Genomic DNA, 22,362 nt, shown 5'->3' on the forward strand with positions numbered 1-22,362 from the left:
GGCCTCGTCGGGCCGGAAACGTAGAATGAGGACCAAGATGGCGGACGTCGATTCTCCTGAGAAGCTATCAGGGGCGTCTTCGCCACCTGAAGGGGTGGGAGGAGACCGCTGCTCGGAAATCTCCACCGAGCTCATTCGCTCTCTGACCGAGCTGCACGAGCTGGAAGCTGTGTACGAACGGCTCTGCGGCGAGGAGGTGGGGGAGCTGAGCCTCTTTTTTCCAGGAGAATGCAAGGGCAGTGGGACTAGGAGCCTTCAGTCTTGGGAAATGTGAAATGTGGGAAGTTCTCTTCTTGCCAAGGAAACAGAAAAGCACTTACTCGAGAAGCAGGAATGTAGTTGAGTGTGGTTGCGGGGACCTGACATCTCTGTTCACTAGGTCTGATGCCTCCAAGCATGTTTTCCTGTTGTCCGAGTGATCTGCCCCACCCCCGGGCCCCTTTGATTTCTCTTAACGCTACATTTCTCCACCAGAGTAAAGTTAGACTTGAGAGTATACGCCGACTCCCTTGCTTCTCAGAATAAGAATAAAGGCCCTTTTGCAACGGCTTAGCAATTTAAAAAATCATGAAACACTTTCACCCCATTATCTCATCTAAGCGAGAAATCACAGCAAATAAACTTGAAGCGTTTTAAGATTTCCTCTTGGGAATGATTTTGGGATGTAAGTTTAGCGTTTTGCTTAAATGCAGGACTTTGTAGAAGCTTGAGATTTTAAGATTCAGGCACAACTATCTCTTCTTGTACAGCTCACTTCATCTCTTGTACCTCTACGTAGTGTCAAATGAGGGGCATGGGCTATGTTTTGTTGAAGATTCCTTGCAGCCTTCACTTTTCTGTGCAACTTAATGCTGTCAATACGTTTTTGAATGTCAGTTAGGTTCCTTGGCCAGTAGGAAGAAAAAACAAAAAAGGTCTGAGCTCTGATCTGAAAGTTTAGTAGCTGTTCCCTAAACCAAACTTTCACTAAGGTTGAGCACAAAAGGCAGTTTCAGCATGGGGGTGGAGGAGTCATTGATACTATTGAGTTTTTTTTTGAAATGTTAACTTCCACCAACTCCAGCAGTTTCTGATACATCTTTCAGCAAGATGTGCTTTATAAAACTCAATACTCTTGACTTAACATTCCTGAACTTGCATTTATTGAGTCAATCAATACTTTGGGGGGGAAAATTAAGTCAATTTTAGAAGCAACATATTAGTTTTGTTTTTTTATTTGATGACTATCGAGGGCAAGTTTCCCTCTGGATCCTACTGGACTAATTTTAATAGAAATGTGTAGCTTTTTTTAATGGAAGTATAGTTGATTTACAATGTTTCAGGTGTACAGGAAAGTGATTCAGTTATATATGTGTATGTATGTATGTATATATATGTATATTATTCAGATTGTCTGCTGTTATAGGTTATTAAAAGATATTGAATATAATTCCCTGTGCTTGTATAGCTAATATTAGTGGCTATTATTGCCATATACCACATGCTATGTTAAGCACCTTGTATATGTTGTCTTGTTTGGCTCACACAGCAGTCCTGTGGGGTATACATTCCTATCCCCATTTTACCGATGAGGAAACTCAAGCATAAGAAGGTTACATTAGTTAAGGTAATGCAGTAAAAGACTTGACTGAGAGAGAATTATACTTATACTTTCTGAGTATTGACTGTACACTGGAAGAGACTTTACGAATGACACTTTAGATGTCTCATTTTTTATTTTAGCCTTTATATTTCAAATTCCTTCCTGTGTTAGCCACTGTGCTAATGAAATTGAATTAAGGTTTATTTCCTCCCTTTGTGGTGTTCACCTCCTAGATGGAGTAAGATGCACATAAGGTAACAATTATTATGTAATATGATAAATGCAAAAATGAAGTGTTGTTTGTTAAAGTCCTAAGGGAACTTGGTGAAAAGAAAGACATTTGAAATGGGATTTACCCTTCAGCTAAGTAGCTGGAGTAGATAACTCTTAAGGTTCCTTCTGATCATACTGATGATAGGATGTTTCTCTGTGTTTCAGAAAGTGGTAGAGAGAGAGCTAGATGCTCTTTTGGAACAACAAAACACCATTGAAAGTAAAATGGTCACTCTCCACCGGATGGGGTGAGTCTTCATCTCAGCAAGAACTATTGTAAATGCCATCAGGGTCCACTGGATAAGTTATTATTTTTCCTAACTTTCTGTTATACAGTGTCAGTTGAGTTTGAACTGTGCAGGAGCATTACCTCCAGGTAAAGTGAATACCTAAGGACATAGTTAATTTGTTCTCAAAGTGTACTTGGACCAGCAAGTATCAACATCATTTGGAAACTTGTTAGAAATGCAAATTCTGGGGCCTCACACCAAACCTAGTATAGCAGAAACTCTGGGAATGGGGCCATGGAATCTCTATCTTAACAAGCATACCAGGTGATTCTGATGTATGGCTCAAGTTTGAGAACCACTGTTTTTATAGGCTTTGTATATTTGTTCGTCATAAAAATTGTTGATTTCATCATGTTCCTAGATTGTTGGTTAGTGCATTTTATGTTCACTTAGCAACTGGAAGAATCTGTACTCCTTTGGCAGTACCTATTTACAGGTATCTTTAATAATTACTGAAATGAATTTTTTATTAAGTTAGGCCTGAGTTTTCAGTAAGCACTCATACAAAGCAATGGAGTGAGCAGAGCTAAGAGTCTTGGGGAGGTACAAAAGTAGTAGAAGACATAGTCTCCATCTACAAAAAATTTTCCGCCTCTTCTACCATCTACCCCTGTGACTATGTGTGCTGACAATGTGTGTTTCCAGTCCCAACCTGCAGTTGATTGAAGGAGATGCAAAGCAGCTGGCAGGAATGATCACCTTTACTTGCAACCTAGCTGAGGATGTGTCTAGCAAAGTCCGTCAGCTTGACCTGGCCAAGGTAATCCTATTGAACTCTTGATATTTGAGTTAGTAGAGGGCATTAGAGAAGGCACCACATTAAAAGTTAAAGCTGCACCATCCAATAGAAACCTAATGGAAGGTACCAAAACTAGACAAAGATATCACAAGAAAACTCCAGACCAATATCTGTTATGAATATAGACATACAAATCCTCAACAACACTAACAAACCAAATTATAGCAACATATAAAAAGACTGTACTGTGATCAAGTGGGATTGATCCCAGGCATGCAAGGTTGGTTTAGCATCTAAAAATCAATTAAGGTAAAAAACCGTATCAGTGGAATAAAGGACAAAAATCACATGATCATCTCATAGACTTGATAAAAGCATTTGACAAAATCCAACACTCCTTTCAATAAAAACATTCAACAAACTTGTCAGAAGGAACTTCCTCAACCTGAGAAAGGGCATCTATGAAAAACCCACAGCTAACATCATACTTATTGGTGAAAGACTAAGTACTTCGCCCACAAGATCAGGAATAAAATAAGGATGTTAGCTTTTGCTGCTTCTCTTCAACATTGTATTGGAGGTTCTAGCCAGGGCAGTTAGGCAGGAAAATGAAATAGAAGTCATGCAGATTGGAAAAAAAGAAATCTAATACAAACCACATATTTAATTTAAAATTTTCCAGTGACTGTTCTTAAAAAGTGAAACAGAAATAGATGAAAATAATTTTAACAATTTAATGTATTTGTTTAACTTATCATATCCAAAATACCATTTAAATATGTTATTACTATAAAATAGTATTAATGAGATGTTTTACCTTATTTATTTTTGTACTAATCCTTTGAGATTCAGTATGTATTTTACATATATACATCTTAATTTGGACTGGTCGTGTTTCAAGCACTCAGTAGCCAAAGGTCGTTAGTGGCTGCTGTATTGAATAGCACAGGATCTGGGCTCTTGAACAAGTCAGTCCCAGCCTCAGCTTGCACCTGTGAAATAGCATAACTCTTCTCTATTTGTTCACATTCTGCCAAAATAATTTATCACACAGCCACCAACTCACATATTAAAATTTTTTTTGAAACACTCTTGCTTATTCTAAAAGAAAATACTTTCCACATATTTTGCTTACTTCATTACTTGGTTTACAGTGTCATCTTCCCAAAATATCAAATATATTCTGTCTGTGTTATAAATTTAACAATATAAGCCAAGCATAAATATGGATTATCCCCATTCCTGCCTCTAGTAAAATAAATGCTGGTCACATAAATAAAGTTGTATGATACCTTCTCGTGGTACTGACCATGGCCAAAAAGTTTCGTGAGTGGAAGTGTGATTTTAGTTTACCAGTGAAAGCTGAAAAGGACCTCTGGTAACCAGATTCAGCCCCTGAAACTCCCTACCTTCTGGAGAGATTTTTTCTTTAAAGAATAGGACATTGTTTCTAAGCACCAAGCATTTTTGCAGAATCGCCTCTATCAAGCAATTCAGAGAGCTGATGACATCTTAGACCTGAAGTTCTGCATGGATGGAGTTCAGACTGCTCTGAGAAATGAAGACTATGAGCAGGCTGCAGCCCACATTCATCGCTACTTGTGCCTGGACAAGTCAGTCATTGAGCTCAGCCGACAGGGTAAAGAAGGTTGGCATCCCAAACTGTTGATTCATAGTTTAGTTACAGGCATCTGTAATCTGAACTAAGCAAACTCAGCCAGGAAAAGGGCATCTGTTAGAAAATTTCCTTGTCTGATACCAGACCCGATATGGTCTTAGATCATCCCAAAGCAGATGTCCTTCCTACGTTATAGAAAAGGAAACTGAAACTAGATCTGCTGTTCCTCTGGCCAGTGGGTTCCTTACACTTTACCATATTACCTGCTTATAAAATTAAAATTAAATTCTTAGCTTGGTTTTCTGGGCCTTCCATGGTCTTGACCCACCCTATCTTTATAGCCTTATTTCATGCTATTCACTCCTGCATCCATTCATTGTGCTCATGTTTATTGAGCTCCTCCATATGCCAGGCTATGTACTACTTGCAGTACTCTGCAAATACTCTTCACCTTTTTGTTTCTAATCCTTTGCTCATTCCATTCCCCTTGCCTGGAATATATGTTACCCCTATTCAGGTATCAAAATTCTGCTCATCTTTTAGAAATGTGATATCTCTAGGAAGCCTCTTCTGATTACTTCAACCAGAAATATGACTTTTGGGCACCTTTCTTATGATACTTATCATACACTGAATTACATTATAGTTATTTTGCACAAATCATCTCTTTCACTGATTGTAACTTCTGTGACAATAGGATCATGGCTGATTCATCTCTTAATTATCCATATTGCTAGTTCTGTATCTTGCACACATGGAGAGCTTAATACATATTTTTGGAAGACTAAGTGGCATATACCTGACATAGTACCATTCTTTACATTAATTCTCATATTCTCCCCATTTGCAGGCAGTATGATTGATGCCAACCTGAAATTGCTGCAGGAAGCTGAGCAGCGCCTCAAAGCCATTGTCACAGAGAAGTTTGCTATTGCCACTAAGGAAGGAGATCTGCCCCAGGTGGAGCGCTTCTTCAAGATCTTCCCACTGCTGGGTTTGCATGAGGAGGGATTAAGCAAGTTCTCAGAATACCTTTGCAAGCAGGTATGGCCCTGATTGTTTGGCAAGATAATGGTACAGTTCCTGCCTGCAGACTGGGGCACTGGATAGATTCAGTGTCTGTGGATACTTTTTCACCTCTGGATTTGACTCCCCTTTTGTGCTGTACCCTAGCAGGACTGGCTGCATACATTCATTCAACACTAATCCATTGCCAGTCAGCTATGTACCAGGCATAGCGTCGACATCTGCTGATGTACATTTATTTCCAGCAGACGAACAGAAAGTATAGGAGAATTAAAATGCAAACTCTCTGACAAGTTGAATCACCCCTTCCAGGCTGTCAGCTGGGAACTGGCTTCTTAAGAGCATTCAGAGATGTTGATTCGTGATTTTAAGACTACATAACAAGGCTTGAGTCTCAAAATAAGACTTGCACGGGGCAGGGTATAGCTCAGTGATAGAGTGCGTGCCTAGCATGCATGAGGTCCTGGGTTCAATCCCCAGTACCTCCGTTAAATAAATAAATAAACTTAATCACCCGCCCCCAAAAAATAAATCATTTAAAAAAAAAAAAGACTTGCAGGGTAGGTGGAAAACCCAGGAGTGAATCTTAAAAATTGAGATGAAGCAAGTGAGGTCACTCAAAGTTAAAACTGAAAAACAAACAGGCTGAAGTTTAAGTCTTAGCCTCTTTTCTCCCCAACCTTAGATGGAGAGAAGCAAGTATCAGCAGACACATGTGCATAAGAGTGTTGGGTTTTTTTTAACCATGTGTCAGAGTGCATCCCGCCCCTTCCCAAATTCTGTATAATGGAACACTATTTTGCCATTAAGAAAAATGAGATGGTTCCATATGTGCTGACATATTTCACTCTCTAATATATGTGGTTTTTTAAGTTAAACAAATAACAGTATGCTATCATTCCTGTTTAAAATGAGGGAGGTGGCAATGCAGATGTATGCTTGTATAAATAGGATATTTTTGAAAGGGTTAATAGTGCTTACCTCTCAAGAGAGGAATTAGGAGACCAAGAGACATAGGTGAGAGGAAGAACTACTTTTCACCAAACACTTCTTTGTTCCTTTTCAATGTTTTAGTGTGTTTTACTCATTCTGAAAATTAATTAACTAAAAATAAAATATAACTGCTTTCTGGTACTTTTTTTATCAGTACTTTTCCATGTGGAACCTGGAAATGGCTTCTCCTTTTTAATCCCTTAAAAGTCCCTTCCACAGTATCCAGATCCCTTGCCCTGCTCAGCAAAGCACCATTAATGATAACTTTGAGTTAAACTTTGAAAAAAAAAAAAAAAGGAAAGCATTATTTATACTTCTGAATGGAAGAAGAGTTATCACTGTGTTAAGTCCTTTGTCTTGCCTGAGGCCCAGACAACCCAGAGCCCCCAGGGGACATTCCTCTGTGCTTTTCCAGCCTCAAGGGAAATATGGGGAAAAAAAAGCCGATAGGAGGTCTTTTTTGGGAAACTGAGGCTAACCTTTGGTCTAAGAAATATATGTGGATTTTCTACTTTTTTCAGGTGGCCAGTAAAGCTGAGGAGAATCTACTATTGGTTCTAGGGACGGACATGAGTGATCGAAGAGCTGCAGTCATCTTTGCAGATACACTAACTCTTCTGTTTGAAGGCAGGCAACTTTCTCCACTCTCAGGAAACTAGAAACACTTCTAACACCTACATCCTAGCTTTTCTTCTCACTAGCCTGATGCCTTTAATTTAATTCTGTACTTTGCTGTGTATTGATTTATTGGAGAATTAACTTCCCAAGTCAGTGTCTGATTAGTAGAGATTAGAGTTCTTAGATGTGATTCTCCTTGCCCTCGAGACCCAAACTCTAAGAGTGAATTTAACCCTAAAATCAATGACTAGAAAGAGAGTGATACTTATTTCAAAAGATGCTCCTGTAGAAACTATCAGTATAATTTATCAAATGCCTGCTGGTATACTCAGCACTTTGCATATTTAACAGGCAGATTTGCTTAGCTCCTGGCACTGACAAGAACCATTTGTATTCATTTTGAGAAGTAAGATAACCAAAAAGGGTTAAGTTAGACCCAAGTTCAGTCCTGGATGGAAGAAAGGAGTTTAGTCTTCAGGGAAGAATATTTGGAATTCAACCCTCTCATGTTCTCCCTTTTAGGGATTGCCAGAATTGTGGAGACCCACCAACCAATAGTGGAAACCTACTATGGGCCAGGGAGACTTTATACCCTGATAAAATATCTGCAGGTGGAATGTGACAGGCAGGTGGAGAAAGTGGTAGACAAGTTCATCAAGCAGAGGGATTACCACCAGCAGGTAAGCAGGGAAGCTTATAGATGGTTTGGAAACAGCATTAGCCAGCAACACCAAATAGAATAAATTGGAGAGGAAAGTAAAAAGGTGCAGCTGGGAGAAAAATGCCAAATGCAGACTAGCCTGCATCATGCCCCTCATTAGCTTGCTTTGGACTTGAAGTTTTATCAGAGTGATGATGACCTCAGTACAAGACTTGAAAAGAAAATAAAAAGGGCTAAAAGGAATACAACAGAAACGCTAGACCAATTCTCTATCACAGAATGTGCAACAGTGCCTCTGGTGATACAGTGAGATTTTATTTCTTAAGGTCTTCTTATTCAGTATTAAGTAACTTGTCTCAAATTTCTCCTTAGTTCCTTAAGTGCTAAAGATAACATTTACTTTTTCAGAACTTTATTTCTCCATTCCTTTGAGCAGGTAAAGCAAGAGTAGCACTTAGAAATACAGGCAGCCCCATATAATTTTATTTCTAGAACTCTAGGAGACTGTAGACAGTAGTCCATTGGAACAACATTAGCATCACTTTTAAGTGCAATAATAGAGGTTAATCTTAGCATATAAATCAAAAGTAAATCTTTGGCTCCTCATCTTGAGAACCTACTTTTGACTTGTCTGTTAAGCAAACTAAACCTAAACATTCTTATGCCAGAAGTTTAGAGTGACCAGCAAGGGGCAAGTAGAAGGAGGGAGGGGAAGGGCATTCTCATTTCTGTGGTATGTTGCAGTTCCGGCATGTCCAGAACAGCTTGATGAGAAATTCTACGTCAGAAAAAATAGAACCAAGGTAATAATCCTCTTTTCTTTAGCCCATAGAAGTTTGAATTGGTAATCAAGAATCAGAGACTACTCTCCTACAGTGTGGTTTATGTTTTAAAAATACTTTATCTATGACCCTTTTTTATTTTAATGTAACATAGCTGAAAAACAAAAGCACGTGAACAGCAAATTTGTATTTTTTAAAGAATGATAGATTGTTACCAGTATTTTTGAAGCCCCCAAAGTGACTCTCCTCTTCTCACTCCCCCAAAGGTAACAATTACTCTAAAATTTTAAACTTAATTTTTTCTAATAAAAGTAATATATGCTTATTTAAAGAGAATCCAAACATAAAAATGTATTGACTCAATCAACAAATTTTTACTGAGTACATATTATGTGCCAGGCACTGGTCCTTGGTACTGGGGATATGTTAGCAAGCAAAGTAAACAAGACATAATTCTTTCTTTGAGGCATCTATGACCTAAAAAGTAGACAAATAATAATAAGTAACACATACATACTGTGTACTATATGTCAGACATTGTTCTAAGCATTTAACAAATACTAAATAATTTAATCCAGGTTTTCTCATCTTCTGTACTATTGGAATTTTAGCTGGGTCATTTCTTCATTATGGAGGATGATCCTGTACATTTTAGGATGTTTAGCAGCATCCCTGGCTTCTCCCCACTAGATACTGGTAGTGTGATGTCACCAAACACGGCCAAATGTCCATTGGAAGGTAAAGTCACCCCCAGTTTAGACCACTGATTTTAATCCATAAACATTTTTTACAGTTGAGGAAACTGAAGCCTGGAGAGGTTAAGTGACTTGCCTAGGATCATACAGCTAGAAAATGGCAGAACAAAGAATAAAATCCATCCAGTCTGGCTCTAGAGTTGGTGCTATTCACCATCATAGTATATTCAATGTAGAGTACAGGGAAGCATGTAAAAATAGATGTAACCTAAGCCATTGAAGCTCAAGAAAGAATCCTGAGACAGTGAGCTTAGATGTGAGACTTTAAGATTACATAGGAATAAGAGATGAAAAGTATTCCAGGTGGAGTTGGGAAAGCATGTGCCAAGACCCTGTGTATTTGAAAAACTGAAAAAGGCAAGTGTAGATGAAGCACAGAGTTGGAGAGAGCCTGATATGAGATGAATGTGGAGAGGCTGTTGGGGTCAGGCCATTCAGGGTCTTGTATCCTAAAAGCTATGGAAATCATGATTACAATATGACCAGATTTACATTTTGAAAAGATCTCTTGGATTTCAGTGTTGAAAATGAGTTTAGTTTTTGTATGTAATGTTAGCGAGGGGATCAGCTTCATTCTTTGTAATGTGTGTATGGTTATCCTAGCACAATTTGTTGAGAAGACTATTCTTTCCTTATAGAATTGTCTTAGCATTCTTGTCAGAAATCAGTTGACCATAAATGTAAAGATTTCTGGACTCTCAATTAATCTGTATGCCTATCCTTAATGCCAGTAAAAACCACCCTGTCTTGTTTGCTATAGCTTTGTAGTAAATTTTGAAATCAGAAAGTGTGAGTCCTCCAACTTTTTTTTTTCCCAAGATTGTTTTGGCTGTTTATATGGTAGATGAATGGAAGTGGGACACAGTTGAATGGTGTATCCTAAAAAATCCCACCACAGCTACATAAGGGGATAGGGCAGTGTGATTTCTTTCACACGAAGCGTGGATAATTTTTACTCAAGCCACTAACAAATACATCTCCCAATCTCTTATTTTGCCCTGGCAGGATTTTAGGGGGGCATAATTCAGGTGAAACATGTAAATGAAATACGTAGTTGACAGCTGTCTTGAGATTATACTCAGGCTAGCAGAGCTAGGATGACCATCTGGCAGAGCTGACCCTTCTGGGTGCAGTGAGGAGGAGAGTTTGGGACTGTGTTTGCTCTACAGCTCTTATGTCTGAAGGAATCCAGTGTCCTGCTTATTCCTTCTGCTCCATGTGCCTCAGGGAACTGGATCCTATCCTGACGGAGGTCACCCTGATGAATGCCCGCAGTGAGCTGTACTTACGCTTCCTCAGGAAAAGGATCAGCTCAGATTTTGAGGTGGGGGACTCCATGGCCTCAGAAGAAGTAAAACAAGGTAAAAGGTGTTTCCCATGTTCTTTGGGATGCGATGGGATGGGATGGGGTAGAGTTGGCACTGTTTTGTAATTGTTAAGCCATGGGTCCTTTAATAAGCCAGGGCTGGTTAGTCTCAGGCAGCAGGTGGGAGGGTGTCTGTGAACAAATTGACTCCCAGGAGCAAGTCCAGACTTTCCAAATTTTAGAATTGGTCTAGATCTTTGAGGCTTTCTAATCATTTTACGGATGAGAAGAGCTAATGGTAAGAATGGTTAAATGATTTTTCTCTGCTCTTTTCCCCACACTGTGCTTCCTCACCAGCTCAGATTTGGGGATTGGTGTTCAATTTAAGTAGATGATATGTACACATGATAGATAGCTAGATGGATAGAAGAAAAGATATGCATAACTTCATGAGGGAACTTTTGGGAGTGATAGGGATATTCTAAAACTGGGTTGTGGCTATTGTTACAATATTCTGTATAAAGTTACTAAAAAATCATTGATTTGTGCATATACAATGGGTGAACTTTATGTTGTGTAAATTACACCTCAGTGTAGTTTTGAGGTATAGTATCAAGAAAAGAGCATGTAATATAAAGAGTATACAAAAGAGTATATGGTATAAGGAAAGCCTTTCACCCTCCCCCTTGGTCTCCTAGTTCCCCCACTCACAACTTTTGAATTGATAAATATGTTGAATAAAAAGATGTGTCACAGTTCTATTTCATTGACACATTGACTCTCCAGGTTTTGAAGAACATTTAATTTCTGCTAGTTAAGTATATGCAGAATTCCCTGAACTGAAGACCTGAAACTGACCCAGCAGCTGTGGCATTCTGCATGGCTAATACCAGTAATACAGGGCAAGGGAATTATTTATATGACCTAGTGGTACTGCCTTGAGTTGGTGTTTAAAGGAGGATATATGCTCATTTAGAGTTTGGAGTTTATTGCTACTAATAATGACTGTGTATGTTCACATGTGACTATATATTTAATTTCAATTATATTGAAATTAAATAAAATTAAAAATTCAGTTCCTCGATCACATTAGGCACATTTCAAGTGCTTAATAGTGGCTACCATATTAAACACCACAGATATAGAACATTTCCATCATTACAGAAAATTCTGGTTAGAGAATGAAATGTTTTATACCAGTATATTTCAGTCTTTGGCCTTGAACCTTACATCTTTTGAGTCTTACTGATTAATTCTAAGGAAATAATGAAAAAGAAGTAAAAAGTTATTGTACAAAAACGTTAACTAAAGTCTCCAATTACTGTGATTTACAATTATCTCTAATAATGGCTAAACATTTGGAAATTACCCAGGTGTCTAAAAATAGAGTAGTTTAAAAAATTATAAACTATGTACCTGATAAAATACCACGCAGCCATTAAAAATGAATAAGCTAAAAAGAAGAAAAACTAAGCTATGTAGAAACACTGAAATACTTATAATGTAATTTTTTAAGCAAAATATAAAAATGTATGTGTACTGTGGTTATAATAATGTAAAATATGTATAGATTTGCAACAGAGACTAGAAAGGAACCTGAAAAACTGAGAAAAGTTGATCTATTTCCCTTGGGGAAGAAGAGTGAGTATTCCTTTCTTGGCTGTCCTCTAGAGCACCAGAAGTGTCTGGACAAACTCCTCAATAACTGTCTCCTGAGCTGCACCATGCAGGAGCTGATTGGTCTCTATATTACCATGGAGGAGTACTTCATGAGGGAGACTGTCAACAAGGTAGGACAAAGGGCATGTCCCTTGGAAATGGGGCTTCCTGTCCAAGAAGCCAGGCTGAAAGCAGTGACTGAGGTATGTCAAATTTCTTGGTCCTGCTTTGAGAGTACCCTGCGTAGACTGACTGTACTGCTTTGAATGGTTAGGGGGCATCTTGGGAGTGGTCATCCTCTTCATGGACTCAGCTAGGACTTCTTTCCAAGGATCACAAAAGAATACCTCAGCTCCTCTGGGAGCCTACCTGCTCCCTGCCGCCCTAAAGGCATGAGGGTGAGGAGCCCTGGGGAAGAAGGGCCTCACCTGATGTCTTACATCCCATGTAACGGATGTTCCCAAGGCAAATGCCCTCCATACTGAATTTCCTAACATGGTGTTCAGTAGGGAAGTGAGCTATTTTGGCAAGGAGGAGCCACACCAAGCTATGACCAGAATAAGCTGTGTTGGGAAAACTGTGGACAAGGTACAAAAAAGGGAGCAGGGCCAGGGCCTGTTCCAGAACCATCTAGAACAGTAACATGCAGACTGGGGCCCTCACTGGGTGCTTTGCCTTTCGGGTAGGCTGTGGCTCTGGACACCTGTGAGAAGGGCCAGTTGACATCCAGCATGGTGGATGATGTCTTCTACATTGTTAAGAAGTGCATTGGCCGGGCTCTGTCTAGCTCTAGCATTGACTGTCTCTGTGCCATGATCAACCTCGCCACCACAGAGCTGGAGTCTGACTTCAGGTACAGTTGACGCCCTTTCTACTTTCTAGGAAGCAAAAAGGTTCTAGTTGTGATTGATTTCTGAGCCCCATTTTGTTTCTTCCTTTTTCTTCCTTATGATTTTAGTTCAGTTCTACACAGGATATAAGCTCCTATTCATAGCATGACATCCTTAACTCCAGGCAGTTGTACAGCAACCAGATATCTTATACGCAAAATCTGTGTTTCCTGGGCTGGACTGGAGGAGTTACTGGCCCTCAGCCCTGGGAAATAGAACAAGCGGCTCAGATGAAGGCAGTGGTTGTAATATTAATCATGGTTACCATTTCTACAGGCCAGGCACTGTGCTCATTTCCTGCTCTTGTTTAGTCCTAATAGTGACCCTATGAGGCAGGAACCATTAGCTCTCTCTTGTAGAAGGGGAAACTGGGGCTCAGGCAGATCTCACACCTCATAAATGGTAGAATATGGAATAAAGTCTGACTTTTGAAACCTATTCTCAACACTTACATGGTGCTGCATTTCATTAAGCTGTACTACATCTTCTTGAGTTTGTTGGAGCTCACTGGCATTAAATAAAAGCCTCATAAGGAGTAGGGAGTTAGCCAGTCTTCTCTGTGTGTTCTTGTCACATCAGTGCCCTTGAGGGGGTGTTGGCCTCATACCCTGGCTGCTCAAAGTCTCCTACAGTGATCTCAGGGATCGGTTATTTCCCTGAAAGAGCAACTCATGTTGCTGGCTCAGAGTAGTGAGCCCTCTGGTGCTGCTGTCCTAGAGGCCAGGTTGAACGCTGTCAATTCCCATATGCTGTTCTGCCCCCAGGGACGTTCTGTGTAATAAGCTGCGGATGGGCTTCCCAGCGACCACCTTACAGGACATCCAGCGTGGGGTGACAAGTGCAGTGAACATCATGCACAACAGCCTCCAGCAAGGCAAATTCGACACTAAAGGCATCGAGAGCACTGACGAGGCCAAGCTGTCCTTCCTGGTAGGTAACCCCACAGGTCGGGAGCTGGTCAGTTTATCTCAAGAGGTTAAACTGTGACCTCTAAGCACAGTATAATCAGTCTTCAACTGGAGACTTCCTCCAGTGTCTGTATAGAGGGAAAACTCCTTTAAGGAAAGCTCTCCCTAGAAAGAAGGTTCTGAAACTATATCTTATTACCCATGGACCTATTTCAGAGCAGCCTGAGCCAGGACATGCACTGTTCCTGGCCTGGAAGGCTGGGTGCCTCAGCTCTCCCCAGTGCTTATTCCCAAGAGCACTACCCAGCTGTTCAGGGACCCCACTGAGTATCAAGCTTGGCTTGCATCTGTGCCAGACCCCCGGACCACTTCTCTGAAAACAGTCCCACAGCATGGGTTGGGGGCCAATCCTTCAGGCCTCCCAGACTGCTTTTCTAGCAAACTTCTTAGGCCTTCAACTTCCTCAGAAAGGTGACCTTAAAGCCCTTACTACCCAGCATGACAGATGTGATGAAGCAGTGAATCTTACTAGTTGTGTGACAGACAGTTGGGGAAGTAGAAGTATGGAAGGATGAAAGGAATTATACAAGGTAACAACCAATTTGTGATGAGCCCAAAAGGATGCAGATGAGTCCTAAGCCAGTGATGAGGCCTGTCTGGCACATGTTGTCCTGGCTTGTGTGGGAACAGTGCTGTGAGAAGTCATTCTGCTCTACCCTGACATTGGCCAGACTCTGAGTCTTCTTAGGTCCTGTGGTTCAGAGCCTGAAGGAAACATCCAATAGCAGAGCTTTGTCAACAGCCCACATATGGGATCTCTGAACACTCTGGGGTTGGATGCAAAAATGTATATATGTTTTTTTCTGGAAGCAGGGTCCTTAGCTTCCATCACATTCTTAAAGGGGTATTTGACACTAAAAGAATTGAGAGATGTTGCTTTCAGACACAGAACCCTAAGTGCACTAATATCTACCCCATCCCTGTGCCCAGGGACCCATAGTAACTCCTTCTCAGACAGTTTCAACATGAAGAATACTTAGGCAGCCCCACTTTCTTCCTGTCATTGGAAATATTTCCCCTGGGCATGGGTTCAGTTGATCTGGGATGTCATGGTTGTTGCCAAAAAATAGGACCAGTTCCAAGAAATTATTGCCTCTGAAATACTGTACCTTTGGAGAACTTTGCCATAATGTCTGACAACCAGCTTCTTATGGTCATGAACTGACTGAAATTTTTCTTTTTATTTGCATTCTATTTCATTTTTTACATAAGTTTTTACAGAACTTACTTTCATTCTTCGATTTCTCTGCTCAGAAACAACTTCTTGCTACTTACCAAATCAAAACTAGACAGAAACCTTTGCCTAGTGGTTTGTTGAAGGCCTCCTGAATCTGACCCATCCTATCACTCTAGTCCTATTTTCTACCCTTAGCTCCACAAGTCCCCATTAGGCTGGCTGCTGTGTGTTCACACATTCACTGCTCCCATTCAGACAGCTTCATTGTTTGGGGGCCTAACAAGAAAAGGTGATGCTAAATGCTTGGTGACAGGTTCCTACATTTCCTGAAGCCAAATACTTAAAATGTCATCACTCCCACCACAGGGCCTATTTCTTATGTCACCTTGATTCATTTGGCTGTCAGGATGAATTTCCCAATGGTATTGATACATCATTCACCATGAGCTGGGGATAAGCCCAGTGAATGCATGCTTACAAGGACTGTCAGCACAAGGAAACTTAGAAATCAATACCATTTGAACCAAAATCCATTTTCCCCTCATGATAGGTTTTTCTTATGCCCTTAAACACCTTCGAAACATTTAGGTTGTGGCTTTCATCCTTGAGCTATCATGACAGTGCAGTTATTTCACTGGAAACTTGTGAAGTTAGCAGCCTTGTGGCATGATAATGAAAGGCCTTAAGTCTCATTTATTCATCATAGAAGTGGCCTTAGCACCACTGTCAGCAGCATGATCATTCAGTATTGGCTTCAGGACACTGACAAGGCCAGTAGTCTTGTGGAAGGCAAGAGGGACATTCCAATCTCAATCCCTGTGTTTCTGGGATTCTTCTCTCACCCTGAAATCCTGAAGCTCCTGACTCATCTCTTGACATTTTAGCTCCTCCCAACCTCATCCTGCCTTGCTGGTCATGCCACCAGCACACCAGTTCAGAAGCAGTGTGATCTCAAACTCCTATTTCTCCCACATATGGCCTCTAGATTAGTATTCCCAAACCACAACTGTGCTCATGTGGCATTTGCCTGCTTTAAATAATCCTCAGTGCCACCCTATTATCCACAGGACAGCATAGCATCCAAATCCCAGTCTGACTTCTGTCTCTGTAGCTCCACCTTTTATTGTTTCCCTGCACATGTCTGTGCACTGATTCTGCTTATCCCCAAATACTTTTGGGGATTTTCTGCTACTTTGCATTTGCTTATGTTAACCCTTCTCCAGAAAACATTCACTGATTTATTCAATATATAAATTTAAAAACTTCTACATATCAAACACTGTCCTAGGTTCTGGAGCTGTGCTGCCCAATATGAGAGCCATTGGCCACAGGTGGCTATTTAAATTTAACTTTAAGGAGGGAGGGTATAGCTCAAGTGGTAGGGTGCATGCTTAGCATGCATGAGGTCCTGGGTTCAAGAATAAATAAATAAATAAACTTAATTACCTCCCCCCCTAAAAAAAATTTAACTTTAAAAATCCAGTTCCTAAGCCATATTTCAAGTACTCAATAGCCATACATGACTAGGAGTACTGTACTGGACAGTTCAGATTTAGAATATTCCCTTCATCTAGAAAGTTGTATTGGAGAGTGCTATCCTAGAGATATGGCTGTAAAGAATATAGACTAGGTCCCTGCCTTCACTGAGCTCTCATTTTAGTGGGAAAGGCAAACAAGAAACAGACAAGACAATATCAGATACTCCTAAGACTCATTAAGAAAATATCAAACAGGACGGTAGGCTAGAGGGAGGCTGATGGGGGTGGAGAAATGTACTCATCCTCCTCTCCTGTCAGAATTGTGTTCTAGCCTTTTAAGTTCTGCTTATTTACCAACTGTACCATGGTTTCCTGGAATACCCTAGACCAAAATATTTTCTTTCCTCTAAATAGCCATAGCAGTTTGTTCCTTAATTATCACTTTTGTCACCTACTCCCTTTTTTAATATTTTATCAAAATTTTTATTTCCTTCATAACCCATGTAGCAGTTTTTAATTACTATTTGGTTGAAGAAAAACCTCCAGGGTGGTAACATACTAAAGCACTTCTTCACCTGGAACTGCAGGTGGCCTCTTGTACCTTGAGGGAAGCGAGGAGTTGGCCTATTCACCTGCACCTAGAAAGTCTTTGCATGTGTCAGGGAACACATAAATAATGAGCAGATAGCCATGTTTCACAAGATTTTTTTTTTCCCATGGGATTCCCCATGTTGCCTACCCCAGTGAATCCAGTTGAAGTCTTAGAAGCCATTGACCCAGAACACATTGCTGCAAGGTTGGCCACTGCCAGCTGGCAGCTCCAGTACTGGAGGCCAGGGGCGGCTCCATAGAGCCATGAGGAGGCTGCCATGCTGCCCCCACCCCACTTCCCCACAGTGACCTCCGAGGCTTCTCGCTCACATGCTGCTTTTTATGATTGGTGTTTCTGCACGAAGCACCTAAGGCAACTGATTTATGAAAGAAGGAGCCTTTGGTCTAGAGTGGGGAGACCTAAATTCTAATTCTGGCACTAGCACTGTGGCCTATCACTCTGAATTTCTGTCCCCCTACCCTGCTTTATTTTTCTTCATGGCCTTTATTGCTACCTGATACTGTATTATCTGACTTCCCTTCTGGAATGTAAATTCTGTGAGGGAGTGGATTTTGTCTGTTAACTGCTTTCTTCTTGGTACCTAGAACAGTGCCTGGCACATAATAGGCACTTTAAATATTTGCTGAATCAAGTTAACTGACCTAGGTGAATCATTTTACCCTCTTAGGAGTCTCGTTTCCACCTGTGAGCTGGCTTGATAATACAGTTAACCCTTGAACAACATGAGTTTGAACTGCACGGGTCCACTTATAAGTGGATTTTTTTCAGTGGCAACTACTATAGTTGGTTGAACCTGTGGATGTGGATACGGAAATTCAACTCTAAGTTATACAGTGATATTTTATTGCTCCCCTGGCCCCCACAATGTTCAAGGGTCAACTATACTTGTTTTGCAGAATGTATTAATCAGAGTCAGCAAACTGATGAATGAGAAAATGCCTCATAGGTGGCAGACTCTCAGGAAGCATTTCTTTAATGAATGTCAGCCTCTACATCACTGGTCTGGGCTTAGAGGTTTGGAGCCCCAGAACTTCTCCCAGACCCTGCATGCCTAAACGTGGAGCAAAAAGACCTAAAACTGGGTCACTGCCTCTGAGGTTGGATGACTTTGCTGCCTTGCTGTCAGGCCCAGGAGAAAGGGCAATCCTAGTTCACCATTCTGTGCACTCTGTCACCTGAGCCCCTTACCTGATGAGAGTGCTATGGTTGGTCCTTAACCTCCCTGAGCCTCAGGAGTACAACTGTCAGCCAGTTTGGCCTTGGAATGGGTACAGACAACAGTAAGCAGGATGTCACATTCCTCTATCCTTGTCTCCCAGGTGACCCTGAACAACGTGGAAGTCTGCAGTGAAAACATATCCACTTTGAAGAAGACCCTGGAGGTACAGGAAAAAATTGTCAGCTTTCAGCGGCTGTAGCCTCCCCAGGCCTCCTTTGAGAACGAGCCCTGTGCACTCTTTCTGTGGGGGACTGTGACATTCCCTGGCATTAAGCCAGTTCTTCAGAGCACTTGAGGGGATTCATTAGTGATTGACGTGGTAGAAAGGCATCTCTGAACTGTGGAAAGAGCTGACCCATGAGTTGGGAGATCAGAATTCAGATTAGCTCTTCAAGCACATACTGGACATGGTACCTTGGACAAGTCCTTACTCCCTGAGCCTCAGTTCTCTCACCTATGAAATGAGATACAGATCTCCATCCTTCCCTGCTTTGGGTTTGTTGGGCGGCCTAATAAGAAAACAGGGTTGAAAGCACCTTATAAAAGTGATAAAGTCCTCTATAAATTTTGAGATTAAGACGATATAGGGTTCACTTAACCCTGTACAGAGCCTGTTGCTGTTACCATTTTTTTAAAGGAAGGCCACATAATATAGTGGAAGTTGCTTAGGCTTGGAAGTTATATACTCCTGAGTTCAGGTCTCCGCTTGACCACTGACCAGTTTTGCAGCCTGAGGCAAGTTCTCTAATCTCCCTGAGCCTCAGTTTCCTCATCTGTAAACAGGGAAAATGGTCCCTGCCCCACAGGTTTGTTTTGAGACTTGAATGAGATAATATAAAGTACCTGTAGTGGTAGTTAATGATTGTATTCGTAGTTATAAACAGCAGCATGGAGCAATCACCTTGTTAAGTGTTAGAAAAGAGCCCAACTCTCCCCTACTCACAAACTCTGCCTCTTGGGGAGGAAGGAGGCCAGGGTCCTGCCTCCCCAGTGGGCACTCATAACAGGGAAGATGCTTTGCTACAGAAGCATAGGGCTTAGCACCCAGGCTGCGGTAAGTGTCGGCTTTCAGGCTGAGCAGACTGAGAAGGCCAGGAGCCAGCACATGAGAAGAGGGCCTAGGAGCTGACAGGATTCCTGAGAGAGGCTGAGAGAGAGCAGTCAGGTGGGAATTTACAGTAGTACGTTCAACTAATGGCAAGCCAGGATTTGAAGCCAGGAATGTCTGACTCTAAAGGTATGAAAAAAACTTCTGATATTTGTGTTTCTTATTCACACTCCCTGAAACCAGTACCCTCGTATTACAGAGGGGGAAGTGGAAGCCAAGTAGCTAGCCACAGGATCAAATCCAGGTTTCCTGAAACCCAGCAGCATTCTTGCCTCAGAGTAACCAGAACTCCTCCCAGGGAAGGCTGAAATAGGAAAAATGGCTGGTTGCATGTTGGCCTCCTCTCCACCCTCCCTACACTCCTGTGGTCCAGGCATACTCAGAAGCCTGATGGCTAGGTGTTCTCCCCTAGAGTGACTGCACCAAGCTGTTCAGCCAGGGCATTGGAGGGGAGCAGGCCCAGGCCAAGTTTGACAGCTGCCTTTCTGACTTGGCTGCAGTGTCCAACAAATTCCGAGACCTCTTACAGGTAAGCCCCAGGTTTAACTGCCGATTGAATCCTGAGAATATTGTTACTGGCTTATTAGGGGCTCTGTGCATATAACGAAATGGGGAAGGAGGTGTGAGGGAGTAGAGTGCAACCCACTGAACTTGTGCAAGTCCCTTGAAGACTAAAGGCTTTTCAGCAGTGCACCTGTCAAGCCAGCATTCTGGTCCTCTAGAATCTCCACTTGGCCCCCACAGTGCCAAGAGCCCTCAGAAAGGTGCTTGGAGGAAACAACCACGTGATTACTCAGATCTGCTTGGCTTTAGCCAGAGGTGCTGCCAGGCACTCAGAAATCTCTTCTTTTGAGAGTTTACCAGACCAACCACACCGCCTTGTATCTGGCCTAGACCTGAATTGGCACATATCTGGAAAGGAACAGGTTGTTCCTAGCCTCTTTGATTGGCATTATCTCTATTAGACTTCAGATAGGGCTGCAGAAAAGCCTCAGAGCTGAAAGAATGTCTGACAGTCAAAGGATGGATGGGGCAGGAGAAGGGAAGGGATGGGGGCATACACCTTCTGTGTCTGATGTGTCTCTGCCTTGTCCTCCAGGAAGGGCTGACAGAACTAAACAGCACAGCCATCAAGCCACAGGTGCAGCCTTGGATCAACACCTTTCTGTCTGTCTCCCACAACATCGAGGAGGTCAGACTGACCATGGGCAGCCATCAAGGCCAGGATTACCTCTCATTTCCCAGCCCTTTGCTGTAGGGCAGTGGAGCAGTCTGAATGGACTAGACGTTACATATTTCTCAGGCCCACTTCCCTCACCTTCGAAGACTAGGTTCCTCCCAGAAACAGGTTGTTCCTGCAGTCAGGGCTCCAAAAGACATCTGAAGGGAGTTTGCCTTGAACTGACACATTCTCTTTCATTGAGGCCCTTTTTGCCCCACCTCTCATAGACTTAGGAGCCTTTTTTTGTAGCCTAATCATTTCATTCCTGTGGAACATGAGATTCAAGAGAGAATAAACTGCGAGGAGCTTTACCCTATTGTGTGGGCCACTGCTGCAGTCCAGCGCCATTTTCTGGTCAGAAGTGTGATACAGAAACAGCAGCAGTTTCTACCAGCCTGGTTTTAAGCTGGTTTTAGGCTGGATGAGTCATAAGCTACAGGAGCTGTTTTCTTAGAGGAGTGGGAGTGGGGTGGGGGTGAATGGTATTTCTTGGAGAAGCCCCCAGTGACCTAACCCACCTTGCTTTCTGACATTAGGAAGAATTCAATGACTATGAGGCCAATGACCCTTGGGTACAACAGTTCATCCTTAATCTAGAGCAGCAAATGGCAGAGTTCAAGGTGAGCAGGGGATCTTGGGACTAGCTTATAGAATTACCCACCTCTTCCCAAACCAGCAGCCTGAGGCTTCTCATCACACTCCTACTGGGAACGCTGGAAACCCTTCCAATCTCAGCCTATAGAAATAGTCCCACAGATTCCTGTGGAGGCAGAGGGGTGAGGTGGGACTCCTGCTGATGTCTAACCTCTGTGTGCAGGCCGGCCTGTCCCCAGTCATTTATGACAGCCTGACCAGCCTCATGACCAGCCTTGTTGCAGTTGAGTTGGAGAAAGTTGTGCTGAAGTCCACCTTCAACCGGGTAACGTCAAGGGAGCACAGGTCCCTGCTCTGTTGTTTCCCTTCTAAGAAAGACAAGTCTGTACCCTCTGTCTGCTACCCCTATCTTGGCTTAGTCCTGCCCTGAGGCAGTGGAGCCAACTGAGGCACCAGCTGGCCTTGCAGCCTGGCACTGAGCAAAACTGGGGGCCCGTTCTGCTTGGCCAGAAGGCCAGGCCTTGAACAGTGACTGGGTTCGTGTTCCCCTGCAGCTGGGTGGTCTTCAGTTTGACAAGGAGCTGAGGTCACTCATTGCCTACCTTACCACGGTGACCACCTGGACCATCCGAGACAAGTTTGCTCGGCTCTCCCAGATGGCCACAATCCTCAATCTGGAGCGGGTATGTAGAGCTCCCTTGGCCTTGACAGGGAAAGGTGACTGGGAAGAGAGGCAGAGACAAAATTTGCATCCCTGCCACTCCCTCAAAACCAAACTCCACCAGAAGCCC

General features: G+C 42.2%; 1 protein-coding gene across 4 annotated transcripts in view; it reads left to right on the forward strand.

The window, feature by feature from the left end:
- The window catches only part of COG4 (component of oligomeric golgi complex 4), a 26,420-nt gene continuing 4,058 nt past the window's right edge, over positions 1 to 22,362 (forward strand). For 3 of the 4 annotated variants that reach the window (XM_031680815.2, XM_031680814.2, XM_072967705.1), the window contains exons 1-18: positions 18 to 196; positions 2,021 to 2,103; positions 2,791 to 2,905; positions 4,358 to 4,532; positions 5,353 to 5,546; positions 7,043 to 7,148; positions 7,662 to 7,819; positions 8,545 to 8,603; positions 10,565 to 10,698; positions 12,315 to 12,433; positions 12,989 to 13,155; positions 13,957 to 14,122; positions 18,748 to 18,810; positions 20,168 to 20,284; positions 20,855 to 20,947; positions 21,514 to 21,597; positions 21,795 to 21,896; positions 22,126 to 22,254. In XM_031680815.2, the coding sequence (XP_031536675.1) occupies positions 26 to 196; positions 2,021 to 2,103; positions 2,791 to 2,905; positions 4,358 to 4,532; positions 5,353 to 5,546; positions 7,043 to 7,148; positions 7,662 to 7,819; positions 8,545 to 8,603; positions 10,565 to 10,698; positions 12,315 to 12,433; positions 12,989 to 13,155; positions 13,957 to 14,122; positions 18,748 to 18,810; positions 20,168 to 20,284; positions 20,855 to 20,947; positions 21,514 to 21,597; positions 21,795 to 21,896; positions 22,126 to 22,254 (2,235 nt within the window). In that variant the 5' untranslated portion in view covers positions 18 to 25. Of the gene's footprint in view, positions 197 to 2,020; positions 2,104 to 2,790; positions 2,906 to 4,357; positions 4,533 to 5,352; positions 5,547 to 7,042; positions 7,149 to 7,661; positions 7,820 to 8,544; positions 8,604 to 10,564; positions 10,699 to 12,314; positions 12,434 to 12,988; positions 13,156 to 13,956; positions 14,123 to 18,747; positions 18,811 to 20,167; positions 20,285 to 20,854; positions 20,948 to 21,513; positions 21,598 to 21,794; positions 21,897 to 22,125; positions 22,255 to 22,362 lie in introns of all 4 variants that reach the window. The other variant, XM_006199692.3, reaches the window with a different exon arrangement.

The sequence above is a fragment of the Vicugna pacos genome, chromosome 9 (genome assembly GCF_048564905.1).
Source record: "Vicugna pacos chromosome 9, VicPac4, whole genome shotgun sequence".
Taxonomy (NCBI): domain Eukaryota; kingdom Metazoa; phylum Chordata; class Mammalia; order Artiodactyla; family Camelidae; genus Vicugna; species Vicugna pacos.